This window comes from Elephas maximus, chromosome 7 (assembly GCF_024166365.1).
Source record: "Elephas maximus indicus isolate mEleMax1 chromosome 7, mEleMax1 primary haplotype, whole genome shotgun sequence".
Lineage (NCBI taxonomy): Eukaryota > Metazoa > Chordata > Mammalia > Proboscidea > Elephantidae > Elephas > Elephas maximus.
The window spans coordinates 53,412,075-53,435,839 of NC_064825.1; the positions used below are offsets into that span (position 1 = coordinate 53,412,075).

The window sequence follows — 23,765 nt, forward strand, 5'->3', positions numbered from 1 at the left end:
CTTAGGTGCCACTTACGGGTATGCATGTAGGCATACTAATCACCTGTTAATGAATTTCCTTCTGATGGACTTAAAAAAAATCTATGGGGATCTTGATAAGACAGATCACCATTTTGACCTTTAATAAAGAGCACAGCTTATATTGTCAAAGTGAACAACATCCTCTTTGACCTTTACATGTATCTCATATAGTGAAAAGGGAGCTAGACTGTAAGTGAAGGGGAGGCTCTATCTCAGCTTTGTTGTGTCACTTTGGACAAGTTATTTTATCTTTCATGTGCCACATTTTCTTTATGGCAGTTGCTCTTTCTTACTCCTAGAATTGTAAGAAAAATATTACTTCTTAAAATTTGTATAATACTTTTATTTAATTCATTAATTATAGTGAAGATTAAAGGAGATATTATAAAAGTGTGCTTTGGGAAATAAGAAGTCTTCCTTGTTTCATTTTGATTCTGAAAAAAATGATGATTTATTTGCCATTAGCGACCTGGGGCATTTGCTATTTATCTGGAGCCTTGGCATTTAGACATCTTTGAGTTCCTTGATTTAAAGAAGAATACGGGAAAGGAAGAACAGCGTGCCAGGGACCTATTTTTTGCCCTTTGGATTCCGGATCTCTTCATGAAACGAGTGGAGACTAATCAGGTGAGAGTTAGGTACCTGTTAATGTAGCAACCTGAATATGAGCTTTCTCTTCTTAAGTCGCCTTAAATCATGCTTAGGAAGAGCCCATGCTATGGAAAGCATTCTGAGCAAGTTAAGAGATACCATTCTTCCCTCTTCCATTTTATTCTCTAAAGCAGATGCTATTTGACCTCGATGTTTTAAAAGCCATGTACAAATAGGCAGAACTAGATGTTTGGACCTGAGCCTAAAATTATTTCCACACTAAAAGAGCCTATAAAAGTACCCATCCCTTGCAGTGCTTTTAATGGGCTGTGGTTGGTTATCTGAAATTTCTTAAGGGTGTTACTCTTCTTCCCTTTGTAGGACTGGTCTTTGATGTGTCCAAATGAATGTCCTGGTCTGGATGAGGTTTGGGGAGAGGAATTTGAGAAGCTATATGAAAGGTATGGGAAAAATGTAAAAATCTAAAAATGTTTTAACTATGTGTTTCTCTTACTTGAGTAATTAAAATTTCAAAAGTACACCAGTCATTAGCCAGTCTCTAGAAATTTTCAGAAACTTTTAGACTGGAATGTGACTAATAATTTAACTTTGGTTAGGTTTGTTCCCTGATTCTTCACCAAAATGTTGGTTCCTTTCTTTCTTAAAACTTTGGGACATGTGAATAGGTGCTTAGGTTTTTAATTTGATCGTTATAAAAATTAAAGCAAAAACTAGTAGAGTTATTGTTTTGCTCTATCCTATAATACATTTGATAACATAAGTTATGCTTTATATTACACGTAGGAACTGTGTGAGATTGGGACACATTTCAATAGTTCAGTAAATATTAGCATAATATTAGGAGATTTGGCTACTTTAATTTCTTCCTTTTTATTATGAAAGATATTGATTTAGTAGGACTGGGGTACATTTAAAGGGATCTAAAGCTGCCTGATTTTCTTAAATGGCTTTAGCCAGAGTAAAATGAATATTATATTCCTTTCTTCCCCCATTAGCAAAACTTATTAAAAACTTAAGAGCTTTAATAATTGTGTATTTTAGTGTCATCAAGCTGTCTGCAATAAAAATTTTCTTAATATTTAAATATTAAAACAATGTTAGTTTTTCCTTTCAGTTATGAGAAACGGGGTCACATCCGCAAAGTTGTAAAAGCCCAGCAGCTTTGGTATGCCATCATTGAGTCTCAGACAGAAACAGGTACCCCATACATGCTCTACAAAGATTCCTGTAATCGAAAGAGCAACCAGCAGAACCTGGGAACGATCAAATGCAGCAACCTGTGCACAGAAATAGTAGAGTATACCAGCAAAGATGAGGTGGGTAGAAAAACTTCTGCCTTACAGTAGTGAGAGAACCTTTGGTAGTTATTCCTTGATTTCACTTGAGATGGGTGAAGGGAGTTTTCATAGTTTATTATAAAGCAGAAGAGCACTTAAATAGCCAGCGAGAAGTTACAAAGGAAGTCATGACTCGTGCCCTTAAGTATCTTTTAGTCTGTAAACTGTAAAAGACAATTGGGTTTTTCTTACACATACATCTTTATAATAGTCTTTACTTGAGAAAAACAGCAATACACAGTTATGATGGTTTAAGGTAAATGTAAAAATGTGTTAGGAAGTTCTTTCAGATTAAAGTACATAAGCATGTAGAGAGTCCTTCAGTGAATAGAGAGACAAATTCCAATCTCAAATCTCTCAGGAGATTTCACAGAAGAGGCAAGGCTGGAAATGGGACATGGATTTCGTTTAAAAGAAAAAGTTTGGGGAAAAGCTTTCCATTCCATTTGGTGGAGAATGGCCTATATGGCAGATGAGAAATAGGGATAGATTTTGAGTCCAGTGCCAAGTAAGTATATTTTGATGGAGCAAATACATTAAGCCTTGGTATATGGAGAGATGGCTATGACTGGGGAAGGGAGATGGTAGATGGAAGGTGACAGTTCCATGTCTCAGGGGTAGGAGCCGTTATAGGTTTCTGAAAGGAAAATAGCGTGAAAATGCTAGGATGAGAAGAATGGTTCTTGCGTGTGGTAAAAATGTGTCTTGGTTTGAGAAGAGGCTGGAAATAGGGAGGTTAGCCTAAGGAGATTGTTGTAGTAGTTGGATGGCAGGCTGCTTGGATATTGGATTAAAACTATGGAAATGAGGAAGAAGTAGATCCCAAAGTCTAAAATGTAAAAAAATATTAGGTGCTGTCGAGTCAATTTTGACTCATACTGACCTCATGTGACAGAGTAGAGCTGCCTCTTAGGGTTTTCTAAGCTGTAATCTTTACAGAAGCAGATCACTAGCCTTTCTCCTGCAGAGCTGCCGGATGGTTTGAACGACCATTCTTTTGGTTAGCTGAGTGCTAACTGTTGTGGCACCAAAACCAAACCAAACCCAGTGCCATCGAGTCGATTCCAACTCATAGCGACCCTACAGTACAGAGTAGAACTGCCCCATAGAGTTTCCAAGGAGTGCCTGGCAGATTCGAACTGCCGACCCTTTGGTTAGCAGCCATAGCACCTAGCCACTACGCCACCAGGGTTTCCATTGTGCCACCAGGCCTCCTTAAAAAGAAAAAGAAAAATGACTTAAGTAGGACGTGAGTTAAATATAATGCTAGAGTTGCAATTTAATTCAACAGAATTTATTGAGCACTAGCTATATATAAGATGTTGTATTAAGTGCCCTGGGATACAAAATGAATAAAGTTCGATCTCTGCCCTCTGGAAATTTATAATTTAGTAGGAAGAAATTGACATGTATTCAGGTAGCTATGTGTCTGTCATTTTGTCGTACTGTGGGGGCTTGCATGTTGCTGTGATGCTGGAAGCTATGCCATTGGTATTCAGGTACCAGCAGGGTCACCCATGGAGGACAGGTTTCAGCTGAGCTTCCAGACTGAGACAGACTAGGAAGAAGGACCCGGCAGTCTACTTCTGAAAAGTATTAGCCAGTGAAAACCTTATGAATAGCAGCGGAACATTGTCTGTTATAGTGCTGGAAGATGAGCCCCCCAGGTTGGAAGGCACTCAAAAGACAACTGGGGAAGAGCTGCCTCCTCAAAGTAGAGTTGACCTTAATGAGATGGAGTACAGCTTTTGGGACCTTCATTTGCTGATGTGACACAACTCAAAATGAGAAGAAACAGCTGCAAACATCCATTAATAATCGGAACCTGGAGTGTACAAAGAATGAATCTAGGAAAATTGGAAATCCTCAAAAATGAAATGGAACGCATAAACATCGATATCCTAGGCATTAGTGAGCTGAAATGGGCTGGTATTGGCCATTTTGAGTTGGACAGTCATATAGTCTACTCTGCTGGGAATGACACCTTGAAGAGGAATGATGTTGCATTCATCGTCAAAAAGAATGTTTCAAGATGTATCCTGAAGTACAACGCTGTCAGTGATAGGATAATATCTATGCACCTACAAGGAAGAGCAGTTAATACAACTATTATTCAAATTTACACACCAACCAGTAGGGCCAAAAATGAAGAAATAGCAGATTTTTATCAGCTGCTGCAGTCTGAAATTGATCGAACATACACTCAACATGCATTAATAATTACTGGCGATTGGAACGCGAAAGTTGGAAACGAAGAAGGATCAGTAGTTGGAAAATATGACCTTGGTGATAGAAACAATGGCGGAGATCGAATGATAGAATTTTACAAGACCAACAATTTCTTTATTGCAAATACCTTCTTTTACCAACATAAACGGCGACTGTACACATGGACCTCACCAGATGGGACACATAGAAATCATATTGACTACATCTGTGGAAAGAGACGTTGGAAAAGCTCAATATCATCAGTCAGAATGAGGCCAGGGGCCAACTGTGGAATAGACCCTCAATTGCTCATATGCAAGTTCAAGCTGAAACTGAAGAAAATCAGAGCAAGTCCACGAGAGCCAAAATATGACCTTGAGTATATCTCACCTGAATTTAGAGACCACTTGAAGAATAGATTTGACACATTGAACGCTAGTGACCAAAGACCAGATGAGTTGTGGAAGGACATCATACATGAAGAAAGCAAGAAGTCATTGAAAAGACAAGAAAGAAAAGACCAAGATGGATGTCGGGGGAGACTCTGAAACTTGCTCTCGAACATGGAGCAGCTAAAGCAAAAGGAAGAATTGTTGAGGTAAAAGAACTGAACAGAAGATTTCAAAAGGCCTCTTGAGAAGACAAAGTAAAGTATTATAATGACATGTGCAAAGAGCTGGAGATGGAAAACCAAAAGGGAAGAACATGCTCGGCATTTCTCAAGCTGAAAGAACTGAAGAAAAAATTCAAGCCTCAAGTTGGAATACTGAAGGATTCTATGGGGGAAAATATTAAACGACGCAGGAAGCATCAAAAGAAGATGGAAGGAATACACAGTCATTATACCGAAAAGAATTAGTCCATGTTCAACCATTTCAAGAGGTAGCATATGATCAGGAACCGATGGTACTGAAGGAAGAAATCCAAGCTGCTCTGAAGGCATTGGTGAAAAACAAGGCTCCAGGAATTGATGGAATATCAATTGAGATGTTTCAACAAACAGATGCAGCGCTGGAGGTGCTCATTCGTCTATGCCATATTGTCTATTTCCATATTTCAAGAAATATGGAAGACAGCTTCCTGGCCAACTAACTGGAAGAGATCCATATTATGCCTATTCCCAAGGAAGGTGATCCAACCGAACATGGAAATTATAGAACAACATCATTAATATCACACACAAGCAAAATTTTGCTGAAGATCTTTCAAAAATGGTTGCAGCAGTGTATTGACAGAGAACTGCCAGAAATTCAGGCCGGTTTCAGAAGAGGTCGTGGAATCAGGGATATCATTGTTGATGTCAGGTGGATCCTGTCTGAAAGCAGAGAATACCAGAAGGATGTTTACCTGTATTTTATTGACTATGCAAAGGCATTCGACTGTGTGGATCATAATAAATTATGGATAACATTGCGAAGAATGGGAATTCCAGAACACTTAATTGTGCTCATGAGGAACCTTTACATAGATCAAGAGGCAGTTGTTCAGACAGAACAAGGGGATACTGATTGGTTTAAAGTCAGGAAAGGTGTGCGTCAGGGTTGTATTCTTTCACTAAACCTATTCAGTCTGTATGCTGAGCAAGTAATACGAGAAGCTGGACTATATGAAGAAGAACGGGGCATCAGGATTGGAGGAAGACCCATTAACAACCTCTGCTATGCAGATGACACAACCTTGCTTGCTGAAAGTGAAGAGGACAGGAAGCACTTACTAATGAAGATCAGAGACCACAGCCTTCAGTACGGATTGCACCTCAACATAAAGAAAACAAAAATCCTCACAACTGGACCAATGAGCAACATCATGAAAAATGGAGAAAAGATTGAAGTTGTCAAGGATTTCATTTTACTTGGATCCACAATCAACACCCATGGAAGCAGCAGTCAAGAATTCAAAAGATGCATTGCATTGGGTAAATCTGCTGCAAAAGACCTCTTTAAAGTGTTGAAGAGCAAAGACATCACCTTGAAGACTAAGGTGCCCCTGACCCAAGCCATGGTATTTTCAGTGGCATCATATGCATGTGAAAGCTGGACAGTGAATAAGTAAGACTGAAGAAGAACTGACGCCTTTGAATTGCGGTGTTGGCGAGGAATAGTGAGTATACCATGGACTGCCAAAAGAATGAACAAATCTGTCTTAGAAGAAGTACAGCCTGAATGCTCCTTAGAGGCAAGAATGGTGAGACTGTGTCTTACATACTTTGGACATGTTGTCAGGAGGGATCAGTCCCTGGAGAAGGACATCATGCTTGGCAGAGTAGAGGGTCAGCGGAAAAGAGGAAGACCCTCAATGAGGTGGATTGACAACAGTAGCTAGAACAATGAGCTCAAGAATAACAACGATTTTAAGGGTAGTTAGGACCGGGAAGTGTTTTGTTCTGTTGTGCATAGGGTCGCTGTGAGTCGGAACCGACTTGATGGCACCTAACAACACAACAACAAGTAACTATTATACAAGATTATATTATAGAGGCTAAAGTGACCCTCTTAAAACAAAAGTTAGATCATGTCATTCCTTTGGACAAAACTCCTCTGTGGCTTTCCAGCCATCCAGAGGTCGTTCTTTTTAATTGAGATAATTCACTTACCATGAAATTCACCCTTTTAAAGTATACAGTTCAGTGTTTTTTAGTATATCTGCAGGATTGTGTAACTATCACCACTACTTAACTGTAGAACATTTTTATTACCCCAGAAAGAAATGCTATACCCATTTCCTTATTTCCCTAAGCACTAATCTACTATCTGTCTCTGAATTTGCCTGTTCTGGACATTCCATGCAAATGGAATCATAAAATATATGGCCTTTTGTGTTTGGCTTCTTTCACTTAGCTTAATGTTTTCAGGGTTTATCTATGTTGTAGCATGTATCACTACTTTATTCCTTTCTATTCGGAGCCCTTCCAATGCCCTACAAGGGCCCACACAAGTGGGTACCCTCACTTTACCTGTTAGTTTCCACCTTGCTCACTCTGCTGTAGCCCTACCAATTTCCTTGATGTTCCTCAAACTTGTCAAGCAGGAGCCTCAGGATTTTGAAGTTGCTGTTTACCGTACCTTGAATGTTTAAATGCTCCTCCCCCAGGTAACCATATGATTTGCTTTCTAGCCTTTTTAGTTCTTTGTTCATATGTCATGTTCTCAGTGAGGCCTTCTGTGACAACTGTATTTAAAAATGGCATCCCCTCCATCCTTAGCGCCAGCATTCTCTTTTTCTGTATTGTTTTTCTCCTTGGCATTTATTGAACTTATGGAGCCCTGGTGGCGCAGTGGTTAAGAGCTTGGCTGCTAACCAAGAGGTTGATGGTTCCAATCCATCAGCTGCTCCTTGGAAACCCTATGGGGCAGTTCTACTCTGTTCTGTGGGGTTGCTTTGAGTCAGAATTGACTCAACAGCAGTGAGTTTTTTTTTTTTTTTTTTTTTAATGTGATCCAAGCTGTTTTAAAAGAGTCTTTGGTAACACATGTAGAATGGAGTAGATGTGAAGAGCATCAGGGTATCCAGTCAGAAAACTATTTCAGTAGTTCAGATGAGAGGAGTTGCAAGTTTGGATTGGGGTAGTTGTAATCAAAAGAGAAAAGAAGGCGTGTTCATTCAGCATTATTAAGCATTTAATATATACCAGGTGCACTAGGTGCTAAAATGATAAGGCTAAATAAGATATGATTTCTGCCTGAAGAAGCTCACCACCTAGTGTAGTGGTTGTTAATACAGCAGTTGGGATAATCACCTGGAGAAGACTAGTCACTAGTGCAACCGAGAAACTGGATTTTAAATTTTATTTAATTTCAGTTAAATAGCTACATGTGGCTAGTGGCTACCATATTAAATAATGCACAACTAGTGAATGAGACAAATAAAAGAATCGTAGCACAATGTGATACGTATCTAGTAATAGAGCTGTGTACCCTGTGAACACAGGTTCACTCTCCCTCGTACTTATTTCTCTGGTGCATGTTACTCATGTACATGAATAGATATTGAGAGTTGGAATCAGTGGGACTTAGAAATGGACTGATGAATGATGAAGAGGGTGGGGATTAACATTTAAATTTTAATGTCGGGAGTGTTAGAAGCCTGCATAGTGCCCGTTGAAACAAACTGGGAAGAAATCGAAATTGTACGATTCTTAACTTTTTTTTTGCATTCCAGGTTGCAGTTTGTAACTTGGCTTCTCTGGCTTTGAATATGTATGTCACATCAGAACACACATATGACTTTAAGAAGTTGGCTGAAGTCACCAAAGTTATTGTCCGTAACTTGAATAAAATTATTGATATAAATTACTACCCTGTCCCAGAGGTATGAATCAGTTTCTTCCTTCTTGGTAATTACTGAAATCCAAGGTGGGGGTTGCTTATCAGGGTCTGAAGGTCATCATGTAAATAGTTATCATTGGTATGGTGTAAGAAAACTGAGATAAAGAGATAGTATGTGTTATTTGGTGCAGAATGGTGCTTTTTATGTTCAGTAATGTTTTCTCTTTTTCTTCTCTAAATCTGTTGGCACAAAGGCATTCTTATCAAATAAACGCCATCGCCCCATTGGAATTGGGGTACAAGGTCTGGCAGATGCTTTTATCCTGATGAGGTATCCTTTTGAGAGTCCAGAGGCACAATTATTGAATAAGCAAATTTTTGAAACCATTTATTATGGAGCCTTGGAAGCCAGTTGTGAACTGGCCAAGGAGCATGGCCCATATGAAACCTATGAGGGTTCTCCAGTCAGCAAAGGCGTAAGTATATGGATGAAATTTCTTTTTGCCAGGAAGTACTTGTAGTGGGTTGAGTGGTGGCTCCCCAAAATACATGCATATCCTAATCCTTGGAACCTATGAATGCTGCCTTATTTGGAAAATGGGTCTTTGCAGATGTAATTAAGTTAAAGATTGAAATAAGGAGATCATCCTGGATTATCTGGGTGGTCCCTAAATCCAGTGACAATTGTCCTTATTAAAGACACAGAGAAGAGGAGGAGACATTGTGACAGCAGAGTTTGGAGCAATGCAGCCACAAGCCTAGGATTGCCAACAGCTACTAGAGGCTGGGAGAAGCTAGGAACAGAATCTCTCCTAGAGCCTCTGGAGGGAATGTGGTTCTCTGAACATTTTGATTTTGGACTCCTGGCCTCCAGAACTGTGAGAAAATTAATTTCTGTTGTTTTAAGCCACCAAGTTTGTGGTAATTTGTTCTGCCAGCCATGGGAAGCTAGCACAGTACTTTTGCCTTTTGGAGTAGAAAGAATACTGTATTTTAATCTCTTACTTAGAACTAGTCATTGCTAAAATGGCTTAAGAACAGTGCTGCCTGTATACCCACTCCCCATTTGTTGACATAGTTAGGTCCCAAAGACCAGGTCATTACATGAAAATTGGCATTATGTGTAAATGGAGGGTAACCACATCACATCGCAAAATGGAGGATGACTGCATTATTACATAACTGCCAAACCACTGAGAATCACAGCCCAGCCAAGTTGACACAGAATCTTAACCATCATAGCCACTGTTACTCCCACATCACACCTTGGCGTTTGTTTTCGCTAGACATATGTTGTTAATGTATCAGATAGTAGATTTTTTTTATTATTGTCATAAACGTGAAATGTCAGATAACGAGATAGCTGATAAGTGAGGTGTAGGTGTATTAGTTTTCTCTTGGTGAACTTAGCAGCTTAAAACAATATACATTTATTATCTCACAGTTTCCATGGCTCAGGAGTCCAGTCACAGCTTAGCTGGGTCCTCTTTCAAGATGTCACAAGGCAGCAATCAAGGTGTTCCACAGGGCTTAGGGTCTTCCAGGTTCACCAATTCTTTTCTTTGCAGCTGTAGAATTCATGGCACCTAGCTTCTTCTAGACCAGTAGGACAGAGAGTCTCTTTTTTAGTAAGGGCCTAGTGCCTCTTTTAAGGGCTTTCTTCTGGTTAAGCCAGGTCTACCCAGGATAAACCTCCCTTTTGATTAACTTAAAATCAACTGATTTGGGACCCCGATTACATCTGCAAAAATTCTTTTCCTTTGCCATGGTCCTGGGCAGTATGGTATTCAGAGATACTGTCCACCCTCGAGAGAAGATTACACATGGTATGTATACCAGGGTTAGGAATCTAGGGGGCCTTCTTAGGATTCTGTGTTACGTGCTGTCGTTATTATCAGTAGTATGATTCTCTTCCACATAAAATAAGACGTTCTTTTTCATTCTGACATGCCTGTGGGTATTTAGGAAGTCTAATGTGGGATTGTTGAAAATAGGTGTTTAGCAAAGTAAACAGATGAAGAGGAAGGTCAAGACAGTGAAGAAAGATGAGATTAGAGTAATGCTTTTACTGTAAAAGAAAATGCATTTCAGCAACACCCTTTCACGAGTGTTAGGATTTACTGGTTTGTAAGTGTGATATTGATCCTCTAAGAAGGCTTAGCATGTTTCTGATCAGTATGACTACATGGAAGTCTGTACAGGGAACTTTCAGGACTTTGTATTCCTTACACAGTTCTACAGCATTTATTTGGATGTCAGTCATTTGCTTTGTTGTAGATTTAAATTGCCATGGAGTGACTGAACATGCATTTGGTTGTTTATATTCTTTAGATCCTTCAGTATGATATGTGGAATGTTACTCCTACAGACCTATGGGACTGGAAGCTTCTCAAGGAGAAGATTGCAAAGTAAGTAAAGAGATGTAGTTTTGAAGTCAGGAGGGTTGGGGATTTCCCGCCTGGCTCTTTAGAAGTTAAGTATGTCATTTTAACTTCTGCAACTTATTTTTCCTCTTCTATTAAAAAAATAAATAAATAAATGGGGCTAAAACGACCTATCTCACAGAACTACTTTTGTAAGAAAACTTTATGAGGTAATATATATGTAGTAACCTATAAATTCCTTGGTCCAGTGAAAACATTTCAATACATGGTAAGTGTATTACTATTAGTTGATCTTGATTTTGGGCTTAACCATTTTGATTTATCCTTAGGTAATTCTTTTTTTCATTATTAAAACTTTCATATTTCCAAGTGTGTTTGTTTTGAATATTTTTACTTTTATTTATTGCTTAGCTACATTGGGCACATAAATTGCCTTTGTTTGAATTGATTGTCATAGGAATAAGTTAGGGATTTTGGAAGAGCTTTTATAAGGTAATGTGTTAAACTGTATGAAAGAAAAATTTAAAGATTGGGTCTTTGTAGGCCTTTTAAGCTAATAAACATGAGATTTGAGGGCAAGCAGAATGTTTTATTGAGTGAATAATTTTCTATCATGATACTGTGTGTAAAATGTTTAATGTTTACAAGGGAAACAGCCTAAAAATGCTCTTAAAAATATCTTTTTGTCTTAAAATTATGTATTACTTAAATAATACACGTAGAAAATTTAGAAAACCCTATGTGTCAGGAGGAAAATGAAAATTATCCTAGTACCATCTCTCAAAAAAACCTGTTTACATCTTGGTGTCTGTCATCTTTCAGACTTTTTTCTGAGTGAGTACATGCTTGTATTTAAATGCAAATTAGTTTTTACAAAAATGGGTCTGTATTCTATTTTTGTTATTTTTTCTCAATATGTTATATTTAGCTGTTTTTCCTACATATATGACTTTTGAATTTCAAAATTAACACACACATATACATTCATTATTAATAGAGTTCAAACACAAAAATACAATAGAAAGTAACAGTCCTTCTTTATACTCTTCTGCCAACCACTTGTCCTACAAAACAAGTCCCACAAAACAAACAAAGGACCAACATATTTCTTTTCTCAGAGATTGTTGATGGTGTGTATTTTTCTAGACCTTTTTCGGTACATTTGCAGATAGATAAACACACACACACACGCAGTTTTGTTATATAAATATGATCCAACTTGACTGGTTACTCTGAGACTTCTTATTTAGTGATATATTTTAGAAATCTTTCTCTTTTAGAACACATAGATCTACCTAATATTTTTAAGGATTACAGGTAATTCCATAGTTTGGATATATCATATATGTACGATTTTTTAAAACATGTTTCTATTTTGAATTCCTGAATTTTCAAAACATTTTTTCCTACTTGAATTCAGATGGACTCTTTATGAAGTAGACAGATAATATTGCTGTTTTACAGAGGAGGAAGTAAAGACATGGTGATTTGCTTGATGCCTCATACTAGAAAGTGACAGAGAGTGGGTTTGAGAACAGCTGTACAGACTTCATCAGGATATGAGGCTGTATGCCAAGCAGTATATGAGCCCATAGGTATAGATGCAGAAGAACATGCTCTTTGTCTTTGTAGAAATTTAAGACTAAGTAAGGTAAGACATATAGCACAAGTAGTTATAGTATACATAAAGGTACAATATGCTTAAAGGTACACTTGTATTTGGAGTTGCCCTCCTGGTCAGGAAAGAAGTTAATAGAGAGGGTATCTCTTAGGATGAGCTTTGTAGGATGAACTGGGGCAGTTTGAAAATTGTTCAGTATGTCAGATAGTGTGTTATTCCTTAAGCACTCTCCTTGGCACTGAGTAAGTTAAAAGATATTAACCTTCCAACAACTTGTGACTAAAGAGGTAGTAGAAGAAATCAGAAATATATTTTGAGCCTATTTTTTTGCCTTATTCACAGGATAATGGAGAATTGTGATGATATGTGTCTGCTTCTGACTACTTTTCCATCATTATATTTCCTGAAGGCTTATATAGGCACTTAAAAAAAAGTGAGGGTTGAATGAGTGTACCTGGACACAGGTGGGGAACTCTTCAAAAGAGATTTGAGTGCTTCCCTGGGCAAGATAGTGAATCAAGTGCTGATAGCTGAGTGCTACAGTGCAATTAGCGTAGGTCATGGTACGGTAAGGATATCCAGCAGTGAAAATTGTGCTAATTCTGTTTAGGAATTCAGCATTTAAGAAAGGAGTTATCTATACCACCCATACTGTGGGGTTGCATGCAAGTCAAATACATGTATGATGTTACTCACAGCAGCAGCATTTACTCCAGTGAGTAGCTGTGTTCCTGGCAGCTTGTAGCTTTTTGACTGTCACCAAATAAAAATCTCTTTTTCTTTAGGTATGGTGTAAGAAACAGTTTACTTATTGCCCCGATGCCTACTGCTTCAACTGCTCAGATACTGGGGAATAATGAGTCCATTGAACCTTACACCAGCAACATCTATACTCGCAGAGTCTTGTCAGGAGAATTTCAGGTGAGATCACAACCAGACCTACTGAGATCTTTCAGAAACCCGATGTTGGAAGTAAATGCTCACTCAGATTTAGAATGCCCGCTTTTTCTTAGTTTGGAGGCAAAGCTTTGATAAAGTGAGTTATTTCATATCTAACATTCTCCGTATTATTTCAGCACATAATAGGCATTTAATAAATATGTATTGAAGGAGTGAATGATTGGAGGTTGAGTATGAGAGAAGCTTGGTATTAGAGTTCAAGTGATGTTTAACTATTCTATAATCATTGTGATGTATGCTTAAGTGGGTGACACTCAAGAAGTGTATAGAAGCATTTAAGACAGTGGTTCTCAACCTAGGTTACCAATTAGAATTTCTGGTAGGTGGAACCAGTGTTTTGTTTTGTTTTGTTTTTTAAGATTCCCAGGTGACTCTAGGGTTGAGAACCACTAATTTAAAAGCATTTCATTTATGAATTTCCAGATACTCTGAAATAAAGTTTTGTAAGGTTTGGAGAGGATACGTTTGAATTTTTTCCCTAAGTATCTATTGTATCCTTACCTAAAAAATACAGTTTCAGCCAAAGATTAGACAGACCTTTAAAACAAACAATAGCACACATGGAGGAATTTTCTTAGAAGTTCAATGAAGTGTAAGACCAGATGGGCAGCACTTGCCCAAAAGCAAAGGTGAGAAGGCAGTAAGGGACAGGAAAACTGGATGAATGACACAGAGAGCTCAGGGAAGAAAGGCGAAGGAGGAGAGTGCTGACACATTGTGGGGGATTACAACTAATGTTAGAAAACAATTTGTGTATAAAACTTTTTGAATGAAAAACTAATTTGCATTGTAAACTTTCACCTAAAACGCAATAACATTTAAACAAACAAAAAACAATCCTTATAGATTTACCCAGTTTAGACAGTGTCAGTTCTTTTCACTTGCAAATACAATGTATTATGTTTATTGAACAACAAATGTCAAGCTCTTGAAGGAATGTAGCTTTCATATGGTAGAATGGGACTCTCAGTTTTATAAAAAATAGTATTTACTACAAAATTTAATGTTAAATAATTCATCAGTGATTTCATTTTCTTAAAGCTTCAGGCCTGTGATCCTGTGTAAGCCCTGTCATTGTTGTATATACCTTCTCATTGTTTCTGCTTTTCCATTCAGATTGTGAATCCCCACTTACTGAAAGATCTTACTGAGCGGGGCTTGTGGAATGAAGAGATGAAAAACCAGATTATTGCATGCAATGGCTCTATCCAGGTACAGGGTGAAAGTGAAATGTGATCTTCAGAGAGCTGAGTTGGACATTGTGGTGCATCCACACTTCTCTCAGGCAGTAGAGAGAAAGAATGGCTGTTCAGTGTGGTAGTACAGGCTCTGCTTACCTGTGCATTGTTGTGGTAGGACAGTATTTATCTTCACATAGCCTTTACCTTCTTGTTGTTTGTACACTAATATAAAGCAGTGGTTCTCAATTTTTCTGCGTATTAGAGTCAACTGGGGAGCTTTTAAAATCCTAGAGCTTAGGTTGCACCCAATAGCAATTAAATAAGAATGTCTATAGGTGGGAGCCAGGCATCAGTATTTTTTAAAGATTCCTCAGATGACTCCAAAATGAATCAATGTTTGGGAACCATTGATATAAAGTCTGAAATTAGAGAGTCAAACTTAATTAAAAAACATGATGGAGATTGAGGACTGATAGTCCAGAAGACAGACTCACAAATAGTGGTTAACAATAAGTTATTTGCAGCTGACAATCAAGAAGCAATTATTTGTAGGTAGAAGCTTCTGACTAAACATCAGTGTACATGACAACACAGATACAAAGATTCTTGTAACTTTTCTGTGTTTGATGACAGAAACTGTAGCATTAGCCAACTTGTATGTTTTAATGTGAGTTTACCCTAGACCTAAGAAAACCTGATTTCTGTTGACTCCAAATGGAGTTTATAGAGCCCTTTTGGTTTAATTAAAGGGTTTTGTCCCACTGCTTCCCTTGATCATGTCCCTGTGATTATATCCTGATAATTTGTATTTTCTGCAAAACTCAAGAATAATTTATTGCTACTTAGTTCTGACTTTTCCTTTCTTTCTTGAATGCCTCTAAACAATGCATGTTTAGGCCATAAATCAATCAAACATGGATGCTGAAGCTACCACCACCAGAATGATACTTGGTTGATTAGATAGGGCCTTGTTGGACTTTCTAAACCAGAGGCGAGTAGTTTTGGCAAATCTGATAAGCATACTGAATAGTATGGGCAGAGCTGGCAGGAAGTAGAACCAAGGCTGGAACCTGGGGCCATTATTCTGTCATTCATACTGCTTTTTTCAAGAGGAGTGGAATAAACATTTGGTTTCCCTTCTTCAGAGCATACATGAAATTCCTGATGACCTGAAGCAACTTTATAAGACAGTGTGGGAAATCTCTCAAAAAACTGTACTGAAGATGGCAGCTGAGAGAGGAGCTTTCATCGATCAAAGCCAGTCTCTGAACATCCATATTGCTGAGCCTAACTATGGCAAACTCACTAGTATGCACTTCTATGGCTGGAAGCAGGTTGGTGGAGGAAATCTAGCTACCTGTTAAATACTGTCACCAAAAATCCTTCTTTCGCTTCAAATCCAATACATTCAAACCAACTCATGGTTTTTGTACCAGAATTAGCTCTGGTTTAGGACTTTCTTGTTTCTATAGATTATATCATTCGAGGCTTGAAACCTTGGAGTTACCTATGATCCTTTCCTTTATTTTCCATGCAGTCACTCATCAAATTGTATTAGTTTTTCCTTCATACTGTTTCTTGAATCCCTTCCTGTTCCACTGCCATTAGTCTCAACTTCGTAACTGATCTCTTTCATCCTATACAGAGACACAGTCCAGCCCTCTTAGTTATAATCTAAGGCAGACATGTTATCTTGGGCAAACTTAGAAATCATATGCATAAAAACAAAACAAAACAGAAAACAGACTAGAGAACAAAAATATTTGACATTTCCAAATGGATAAGCCTATTTTAGGTGTAAAGATACAGGGTATAGCTGTATGATTTCCACGCTCTGAACATTTTTGAAAGGCTTCTTAGTGGAGATAAAATTCAGGTTTAGAAGAGAATTTGAACTGGCTTATGGGAATGTATTTTTAACATTGGTCTTGAATGTGTAGCATTCTCACAAATGGTTTCTTCTAATAGTTATTTTTACTTCTCTTGTAGGGTTTGAAGACTGGGATGTATTATTTAAGGACAAGACCAGCAGCTAATCCTATCCAGTTCACTCTAAATAAGGAGAAGCTGAAAGATAAGGAAAAGGCATCAAAAGAGGAAGAAGAGAAGGAGAGGAACACAGCAGCCATGGTGTGCTCTCTGGAGAATAGAGATGAGTGTATGATGTGTGGATCCTGAGAAGAAAGGCTCAGAAGAGACCAGCACTTCTTTGACAGCCACACTACTTCTTGATCATAGATAGGCGTAGTGAGTTTGCTTGAGGTGGTAAGGCTTGGCTGGACCTTATCGTAGAAAAAGGATCAATTCATTTAAAGTACTCTTTCTCAGTTTTGGTAAGGTGGCTTAGTTTTGCTGCTTTGACTGGTGGGGTCCCTAGAAGCAAAACTGAGTCCTTATTCATACCAGTAACCCATCAGAGCCACCCAGGAAAGGCTCTTGTTGTCTTCTCTGACTTGCTCCAGGACCTTTATTTGGACAAGGTCCTATAGGTCATCTGAAATAAAGATGAACATTTCTAAGTGACTGTGTCAGATTAATTTTGTCATTTATTTTCATACAAATGTCAAATTTGAAGAAAAAAATTTTTCTGTTCTTTGAGAGTTCAGGAAGAAAATTTTAAAACAAATTGCTTAAAATCTATATAGCACCCTGACTTTAATATTTATATGCCTTTTTCCTCTTTTTAACACATGCATGTATATAAACAAACATATGCTTATCCCTTATTGTTATATTAACTGGTGCTCTTTTTGAATGTGGCTAATTTCCCAATTTTGATACGGAGAAGCATCATTAGCATCTTTAGTTAGTCAAATGCTCTCCAAATTTTCACAGCTTTTTTCAGGAAAATTATGGAATGTTCTTCAAGTCTCTACTCTCTATTCCTTTGGCAGTTTTCATTGGATTTTTTGATGGTGTGTGTTCAATTCAGTGTTCTGTATCTCAGTATATAACCTACATTAAGTTCTACTTTTGCAGGTAAGGAAATAGATTCAAAAAAATTAAGTAACTTGAAATCCTCAGGGCTTTGAACCAGTTCATTCTGATTCTGCCCCCTGCTGAGAATTTTCATTTCCACTTCAAATATACTCAATCGTAATCTACATTTTAACAAGATTCCCAGGTGATTCTTATGGATAGGTAAGAATCACCTGGGTACATAAGAATTACTTTGTTCTTCATTTAAGAAATACTTGTTGAGTGTGCCTACTTTGTGCCGGACATTATGCATTATACATAAACCTATGTACATACACATAGTTTTATCATCAAAAGGATATAGACTAGATTTTGTTCTTTAACTGAAGCTACAGGGAAAGACTACTCAGCTAGTGTATCTAAAACATTAAACAATTGTTAAAAATATGTCTCTGTTACTTGATTCCAGACTTCAATAATATTCTTCACATTTGTACAGCATCTTAGTGTTTAACATTTATAAACCATTTAATTCTTACAACCTCTGACACAAAATTTCTATCCTTGAGCTAGCTTTCTTCTCAAAGGCTTGGACTCAAGACCTACTGGAACATTTGTGTATCTTCTTTGGAGAGATGTATGTTTAAGTCTTTTGCCCATTTTTAAATTGAGTTGTTTGTCTTTTGTTGAGTTGTAGGATTGCTTTATATATTCTGGATATTAAACCCTTATGAGATACTTGATTTGCAAATACTTTCTCCCATTCTGTAGCTTGTCATTTCACTTTCTTGATAATGCCCTTTGATACACAAAAGTTTTTAATTTTGATGAAATGCGATTTATTTTTTCTTTTGTTTCTAATGCTTTCAGTGTCATATCTTCAGAATACATTGCCAAATCCAAGGCCATGAAGATTTACCCCTGTTTTCTCTTTAGAGTCTTATGGTTTTAGCTCTTATATTTAGTCTGTTGATCCATTTTGAGTTAATTTTTATATATGGTGTGAGGTAGGAGTCCAACTTTATTCTTTGGCATGCCAAAATCCAGTTGCCCTACTACTCTTTGTTGAAGAGACTGTTCTTTCCTCATTGAATGGACTTGGCACTTCTGTTGAAAATCAGTTGACCATAGATGTTTGGTTTTATTTCTGTACCCTGAATTCTATTCTGTTGGTCTGTATGTCTGTCTTTATACCACTACCACACTGTTTTGATTACCATGGCTTTGTAGTATGTTTTGAAATTGGGAAGTGTGAGTTCTTGAACTCTGTTCTTCCTTTTTCAAGATTACTTTGACTATTCAAGACCCCCTGTAAATTCATATGAATTTGAGGATCAGCTTTTCTATTTCTGAAAAAAAAGGGTGCTGGGATTTTAATAGAAATTGCATTGAATCAGAGATTGCTTTGGGTAGTATTGACATCTTTACAATATTAAGTCTTCCAGTCCATGAACACGGGATGTGCTTCCATTTATTTAGGTCTTTAAATTCTTTTGGCAATGTTTTATAGTTTCAGTGTACCAGGCTTTCACTTCCCTGGTTAAATTATTCCTAGATACTTTATTCTCTTACATGCTGTTGTAATGGAATTGTTTTCTTAGTTTTCTTCTGGGATTGTTCATTGCTGTTGTAGAGAAATACAACTGAATTTTGTGTGATGATCGCGTACCCTGCAACTTTGCTGAATTTGTATATTAGCTGTAGTAGCTTTCTTGTGGATTCTTTGGGATTTTCCAAGTATAGGATCTTGTCATCTGTGAATAAAGATAGTTTTACTTCCTTTCCAATTTTGATTCCTTTTGTTTCTTCTTGCTCAGTTTCTCTGGCTAGAACTTCCAGAACAGTGTTGAATAGCAGTGGTGAAAGTAGGCAGCCTTATCTTATTCCTGATCTTGGGAAAGTTTTCAGTCTTTCCTTGTTGAGTATGATGTTAGCTGTGAGTTATTTGTAAATGTCCTTTATCATATTGAAGAATTTCTTTTCTATTCCTAGCTTGTTGAGTGTTTTTGTCCTGAAAGGGTGTTGAATTTTATCAGATACTTTTCTGCAGCAATAGAGATGGTAATTTTTTTTTCCTTCATTCTACTAATGTGGTGTAGTATGTTGATTGATTTTCTTATGTTGAACCACCCTTGCATTCCTAGGATAAATTCCACTTAGTCATGGTGTATAATCCTTTAAAATGCTGTTAGATTTGGTTTACTAGTATTTTGTTGAAGATTTTTACATCTGTATTCATAAGGGATATTGGTCTGTAGTTTTCTTGTGGTGTCTTTATCTGACTTTTTTCAGAATGAATTAGGAAGTTTCCCTCTTCTATTTTTGGAAAAGTGTGATTAGGATTGGAGTCATTTCTGTAAGTGTCTGATAGAATTTCCCAGTGAAACGATTTTGTCCATAACTTTTCTTTGTTGGGAGGTTTTTGGGCATTGATTCAATCTCTTCAGTCGTTTACTGGTTTGCTGAGACGTTAGCCAGTTCAGGTAATTTGTGTTTTTCTAAAAATTTGTCCATTTCATCTAGGTTATTATCTAATTTGTTGGCGTATAATTGTTCATAGTATTTTCTTTTAATCCTTTTCATTTCTTTTGAGTCAGTAGTAATGTCCCCACTTTCATTTCTGATTTTAGTTACTTGCATCTTCTTTTTATTTGCCAGTCTAACTAAAGGTTTGTCAATTTTATTGCTGTTTTCAAAGAACCAGCTTTTGGTTTCATTGATTCTCTCTATTGTTTTTCTATCCTCTTTTTTATTTTCTCCCTAATCTTTATTATTTCCTTCCTTTTGGTAGTTTTGAACTTAGTTTTCTTTTCCTTTTGTAGGTCTTCAAGGTGTAAAGTTAGGTTATTGCTTTGAGATATTTTTTCTTCTTAAATGTAGTCATTTACATCTATAAATTTCCCTCTTAGCACTACTTTCACTGCATCCCATAAATAAGTTTTAGTATGTTGTGCTTTCATTATCATTAGTCTCTAAGTATTTTCTGATTTCCCTTGTGAGTGCTCCTTTGATACATTGGTTGTTTAACCCTGTCTTGTTTAATTTCCACATATTTGGAAAATTTTCATTTTTCCTTCTGTTATTGACTTTCAGTAGGTGATAAAACTGAAGAGATTGGCTGTGGTCACATGATGGGGAGCCTTGTGTGGCACATATTAAAGAACTTGGAGTCTATCCTATGAGTGACAGAACTGTGGAAGGTGTTCAAGCAGGAGATAGCTGATTACATTTTAGATAGATTACACAGGCTGAGATGGGAAGAATGGCCTGACCTGTGGGTTTGGGTTAGACTGGTGTCATAGATTGAATTTTATCCCCCAAAAAGGTGTGTCAATTGCCTAGGCCATGATTCCTGGTATTGTGTGGTTGTCCTCCATTTCGTGATCTGATGTGATTATCCTATGTGTTGTAAATCCTAACATCTATGATGTTAATGGGAGTCCTAGTTACACAGTGGTTAAGAGCTCAGCTGCTATCCAAAAGGTTGGCAGTTAGAATCTACCGACCACTCCTTGGAAACCCTGTGGGTCCATCCTACTACTCCGTCCTTTAAGGTCTCTATGAGTTGGAATTGACCCGATGGCAATGGGTTTGGTTTTTTTTTTTTTTTTTCTGTATGATGTTAATGAGGCAGGACTCAATGTACTGGATTAGGTTAGTTCTTGAGTAATTCTCTGGAGATATAAAAGGGAGAATTGAACAGAGAGGAGAGGAACGTCCTATCACTGAGAAAGCAGAGCCAGGAGCAGAGTACAACCTTTGGACATGGAGTCCCTGTGTTGAGAAGCTCCTACCAGGGGAAGATTGATGACAAGGACCTTCCCCCAGAACCAACAGAGAAGAAAAGCCTTCCCCTGGAGCTGGTGCCCTGAATTTGGATATCTAGCCTCCTAGACTGTGAGAGGATAAACTTCTGTTTGTTAAAGCCATCCATTTGTGATATTTCTGTTACAGGAGCACTGGACAACTTGGCTCTAGAGAAGACCTGGTCTGGGGGTCTGAGTCAGAATGGGGGCCCCACGGCAGGACCTGACCTGTTTGTGTGGGCTAGGCTAGCCACCTCAGGTAGGCCTGACTTGTTTACCTGTGTTAGATTGGGAACCTTAGGTCAGAGCCTCATCTGTGTCTAGAACCCTAGAACCCAATCTGTGTGCTTTAATTCTAATGTTCTTAAGGCTAGCTTGTATTTGGTGAGACTGGGGATTCATGTAAAGTCTTAGACTATATTTGGGAGAGATTGAGCCCCCCAGGGAAGGTTCTGGATTATAAATTAGCTTCATACTGGGTATACAGATCAGGTTGTGGTCTATATGACCTGCTCTATACCACTCCTGGTGAAGCTCCATACATCTGGATAACAATGGGGCTTTCTCAAGAGTTGTGGGGAAGAGAACAGAGAAATGAAGGGACATATAGGTAAAAGCAATTTTACTATTGGGATGAAAACAGAGTGCTCTAAGAATTCAGCAAGCAATAGTTGACTAACATTGGGCCTGCTATAGAGCCCATAATCAGGAAACTTCAGCCAATCCCTTAGTACTGTCTGCATGTCTCCTGTACGTAGAGGTTACAGCCTCAGCTTTCCAAGTAGATAAAGTCCTCTCACCCTGGCAGTTTCCCTTCCCCTCTGATGTTCTGCACCTTCTGACTTCCCAACCTCTTAAGCTGATTCTGTTCCACAGAGCATCTTTTTTACATGTTGCCAGATCTTTCTCGTCCTCACCCTGTAAATGATAGGATTCAGGGCTCCTGGGAGCAGCAAGTAGATGGCACTGATCAGGTTCTGGACATCCTGAGACACAGTCTTGGCCACTCGAAAGACTACAGAACTCCAGAGACCAGAGAGGTAGATGGTGAGAATGACCAGCAAGTGGGAGCCACACTTGTGCAAGGCCTTGGCTCGCACTCCCCCGGAAGAGATCCGGAAGGCAGCATAGATGATGCGGGTGTAGGAGGTTCCCAGCAGGGCCAAATCAAAGATCACAGTGACCAACCTCATAGCCAACCCCAACCTGTTGTTGATGGTCAGGTCCCCACAAGCTATGCTCAGGAGTGCAATGTAGTCACAGGTGAAATGTTGGATCACTGCTGTCCAGCAGAATCGAGCTTGTGAGGTGAGCACCACCAAGGGCACTGCCACTCCCACGCTCCGTGTCAGGGCAAGAATGGCCAGCGGGCCCAGCAGGCAAGAGGTCATCAGGTCAGTATAGCGGAGTGGGTGGCAGATGGCCAGGTAGCGGTCCAGGGCCATGGCTAGTAGGAGATTGTAGTCCAGAAGGAGGGTGAAGTAGATAAAGAACATCTGTGCCAGGCAGCCATGCAACGAGATGGGGTTGGCATAATGCACAAAGCCCTCCAGCATTTTGGGCATCACGGCAGTGGCAGCACAAATGTTGACAGCCAGGAGCAGGGTGATGAGAATGTACATGGGCTGGTGCAGGCTCCGCTGGGTTGCCACAGTATAGATGACCAAGGCATTGGCAGAGATGATGGTCACATAGAGGGAGGTAAGAGGCAGGACCAGGAGGGGCCGCCACTCTTGCAACCCAGGGAAGCCCACCAGGAAGAAGTTGGTGTAGGAGATGTTGAAGATGCTGGTATTTCCATTCTCACCCATTAGCCTTGGCCTTGGGCCTGCCCCAGGAATGGGGATCAGAAAAAAGTGGTTAGAACAAAATGGAAGAAAGCCTATTTTTATTTTAGGGCCTGAGAGGCCTGTAATAAAAATCTGGCTGCTAATGTATGTGTTTCTGTTCCTTTGGGGCTCACAGGTGCTATGTCGGGTACTGTGGGAGCTACAAAGATGAATTCCTTGTCCCCAGGTAGCTCTTAGCCTCATGTGCGTGAGATGTAAAGTTACAAGATACTTGTTTGTGATGTTCCACACATTTGTGCTGAGTGAAAGGTTAGGAAGAAAAAAGCATGTATCATATGAGAGGGGAAGAGTGATGGGTCTGAGGTAAAACAAGAAAGGATGAAGAAAATCCTTGACTAAGAGCAACAGAAAGTATACAAGGGATCGAAAGGTGAAGGGGCCTAGGAAGGCTTATTGAGGAGAGAGAAACCAGCCAGGAAAAATGGCCTCACTTTTGTGGCACCGTGGCAAGGACAGAGGGAAGTTGCTAAGGAAGACTTCTGGCCTTCCTGGGCCACAAAGGACAAGCCGAAGGGACGGTTCCCTTCCTAGCCACCTGTAGACTGGGTGCCCACTGCCTGCCCTTGCCCTCAGCAACGTGAATGATTATCTTGCTTTCCTT

General features: G+C 38.7%; 2 protein-coding genes across 2 annotated transcripts in view; one reads left to right on the forward strand and one right to left on the reverse strand.

The window, feature by feature from the left end:
- RRM1 (ribonucleotide reductase catalytic subunit M1) overlaps nucleotides 1-17,127 on the forward strand; it is a 40,053-nt gene extending 22,926 nt beyond the window's left edge. The window contains exons 10-19 of the mRNA XM_049890013.1: nucleotides 487-648; nucleotides 994-1,073; nucleotides 1,748-1,949; nucleotides 8,337-8,486; nucleotides 8,698-8,919; nucleotides 10,775-10,851; nucleotides 13,234-13,369; nucleotides 14,525-14,620; nucleotides 15,735-15,923; nucleotides 16,579-17,127. Of these exons, the coding sequence (XP_049745970.1) occupies nucleotides 487-648; nucleotides 994-1,073; nucleotides 1,748-1,949; nucleotides 8,337-8,486; nucleotides 8,698-8,919; nucleotides 10,775-10,851; nucleotides 13,234-13,369; nucleotides 14,525-14,620; nucleotides 15,735-15,923; nucleotides 16,579-16,767 (1,503 nt within the window). The 3' untranslated portion in view covers nucleotides 16,768-17,127. The remainder of the gene's footprint in view (nucleotides 1-486; nucleotides 649-993; nucleotides 1,074-1,747; nucleotides 1,950-8,336; nucleotides 8,487-8,697; nucleotides 8,920-10,774; nucleotides 10,852-13,233; nucleotides 13,370-14,524; nucleotides 14,621-15,734; nucleotides 15,924-16,578) is intronic.
- A 5,041-nt stretch (nucleotides 17,128-22,168) lies between these two features.
- On the reverse strand, nucleotides 22,169-23,125 carry LOC126079084 (olfactory receptor 52Z1P-like). Its single transcript, XM_049890015.1, has one exon. It carries the CDS (start codon nucleotides 23,123-23,125, stop codon nucleotides 22,169-22,171), a length of 957 nt encoding a protein of 318 aa, XP_049745972.1.
- Between the last annotated feature and the right edge of the window lie 640 nt (nucleotides 23,126-23,765).

What these genes read in the sequence shown, in the direction of transcription:
- LOC126079084 (XM_049890015.1), bottom strand. Translation starts at nt 23,125, where the DNA reads ATGGGTGAGAATGGAAATACCAGCATCTTCAACATCTCCTACACCAAC.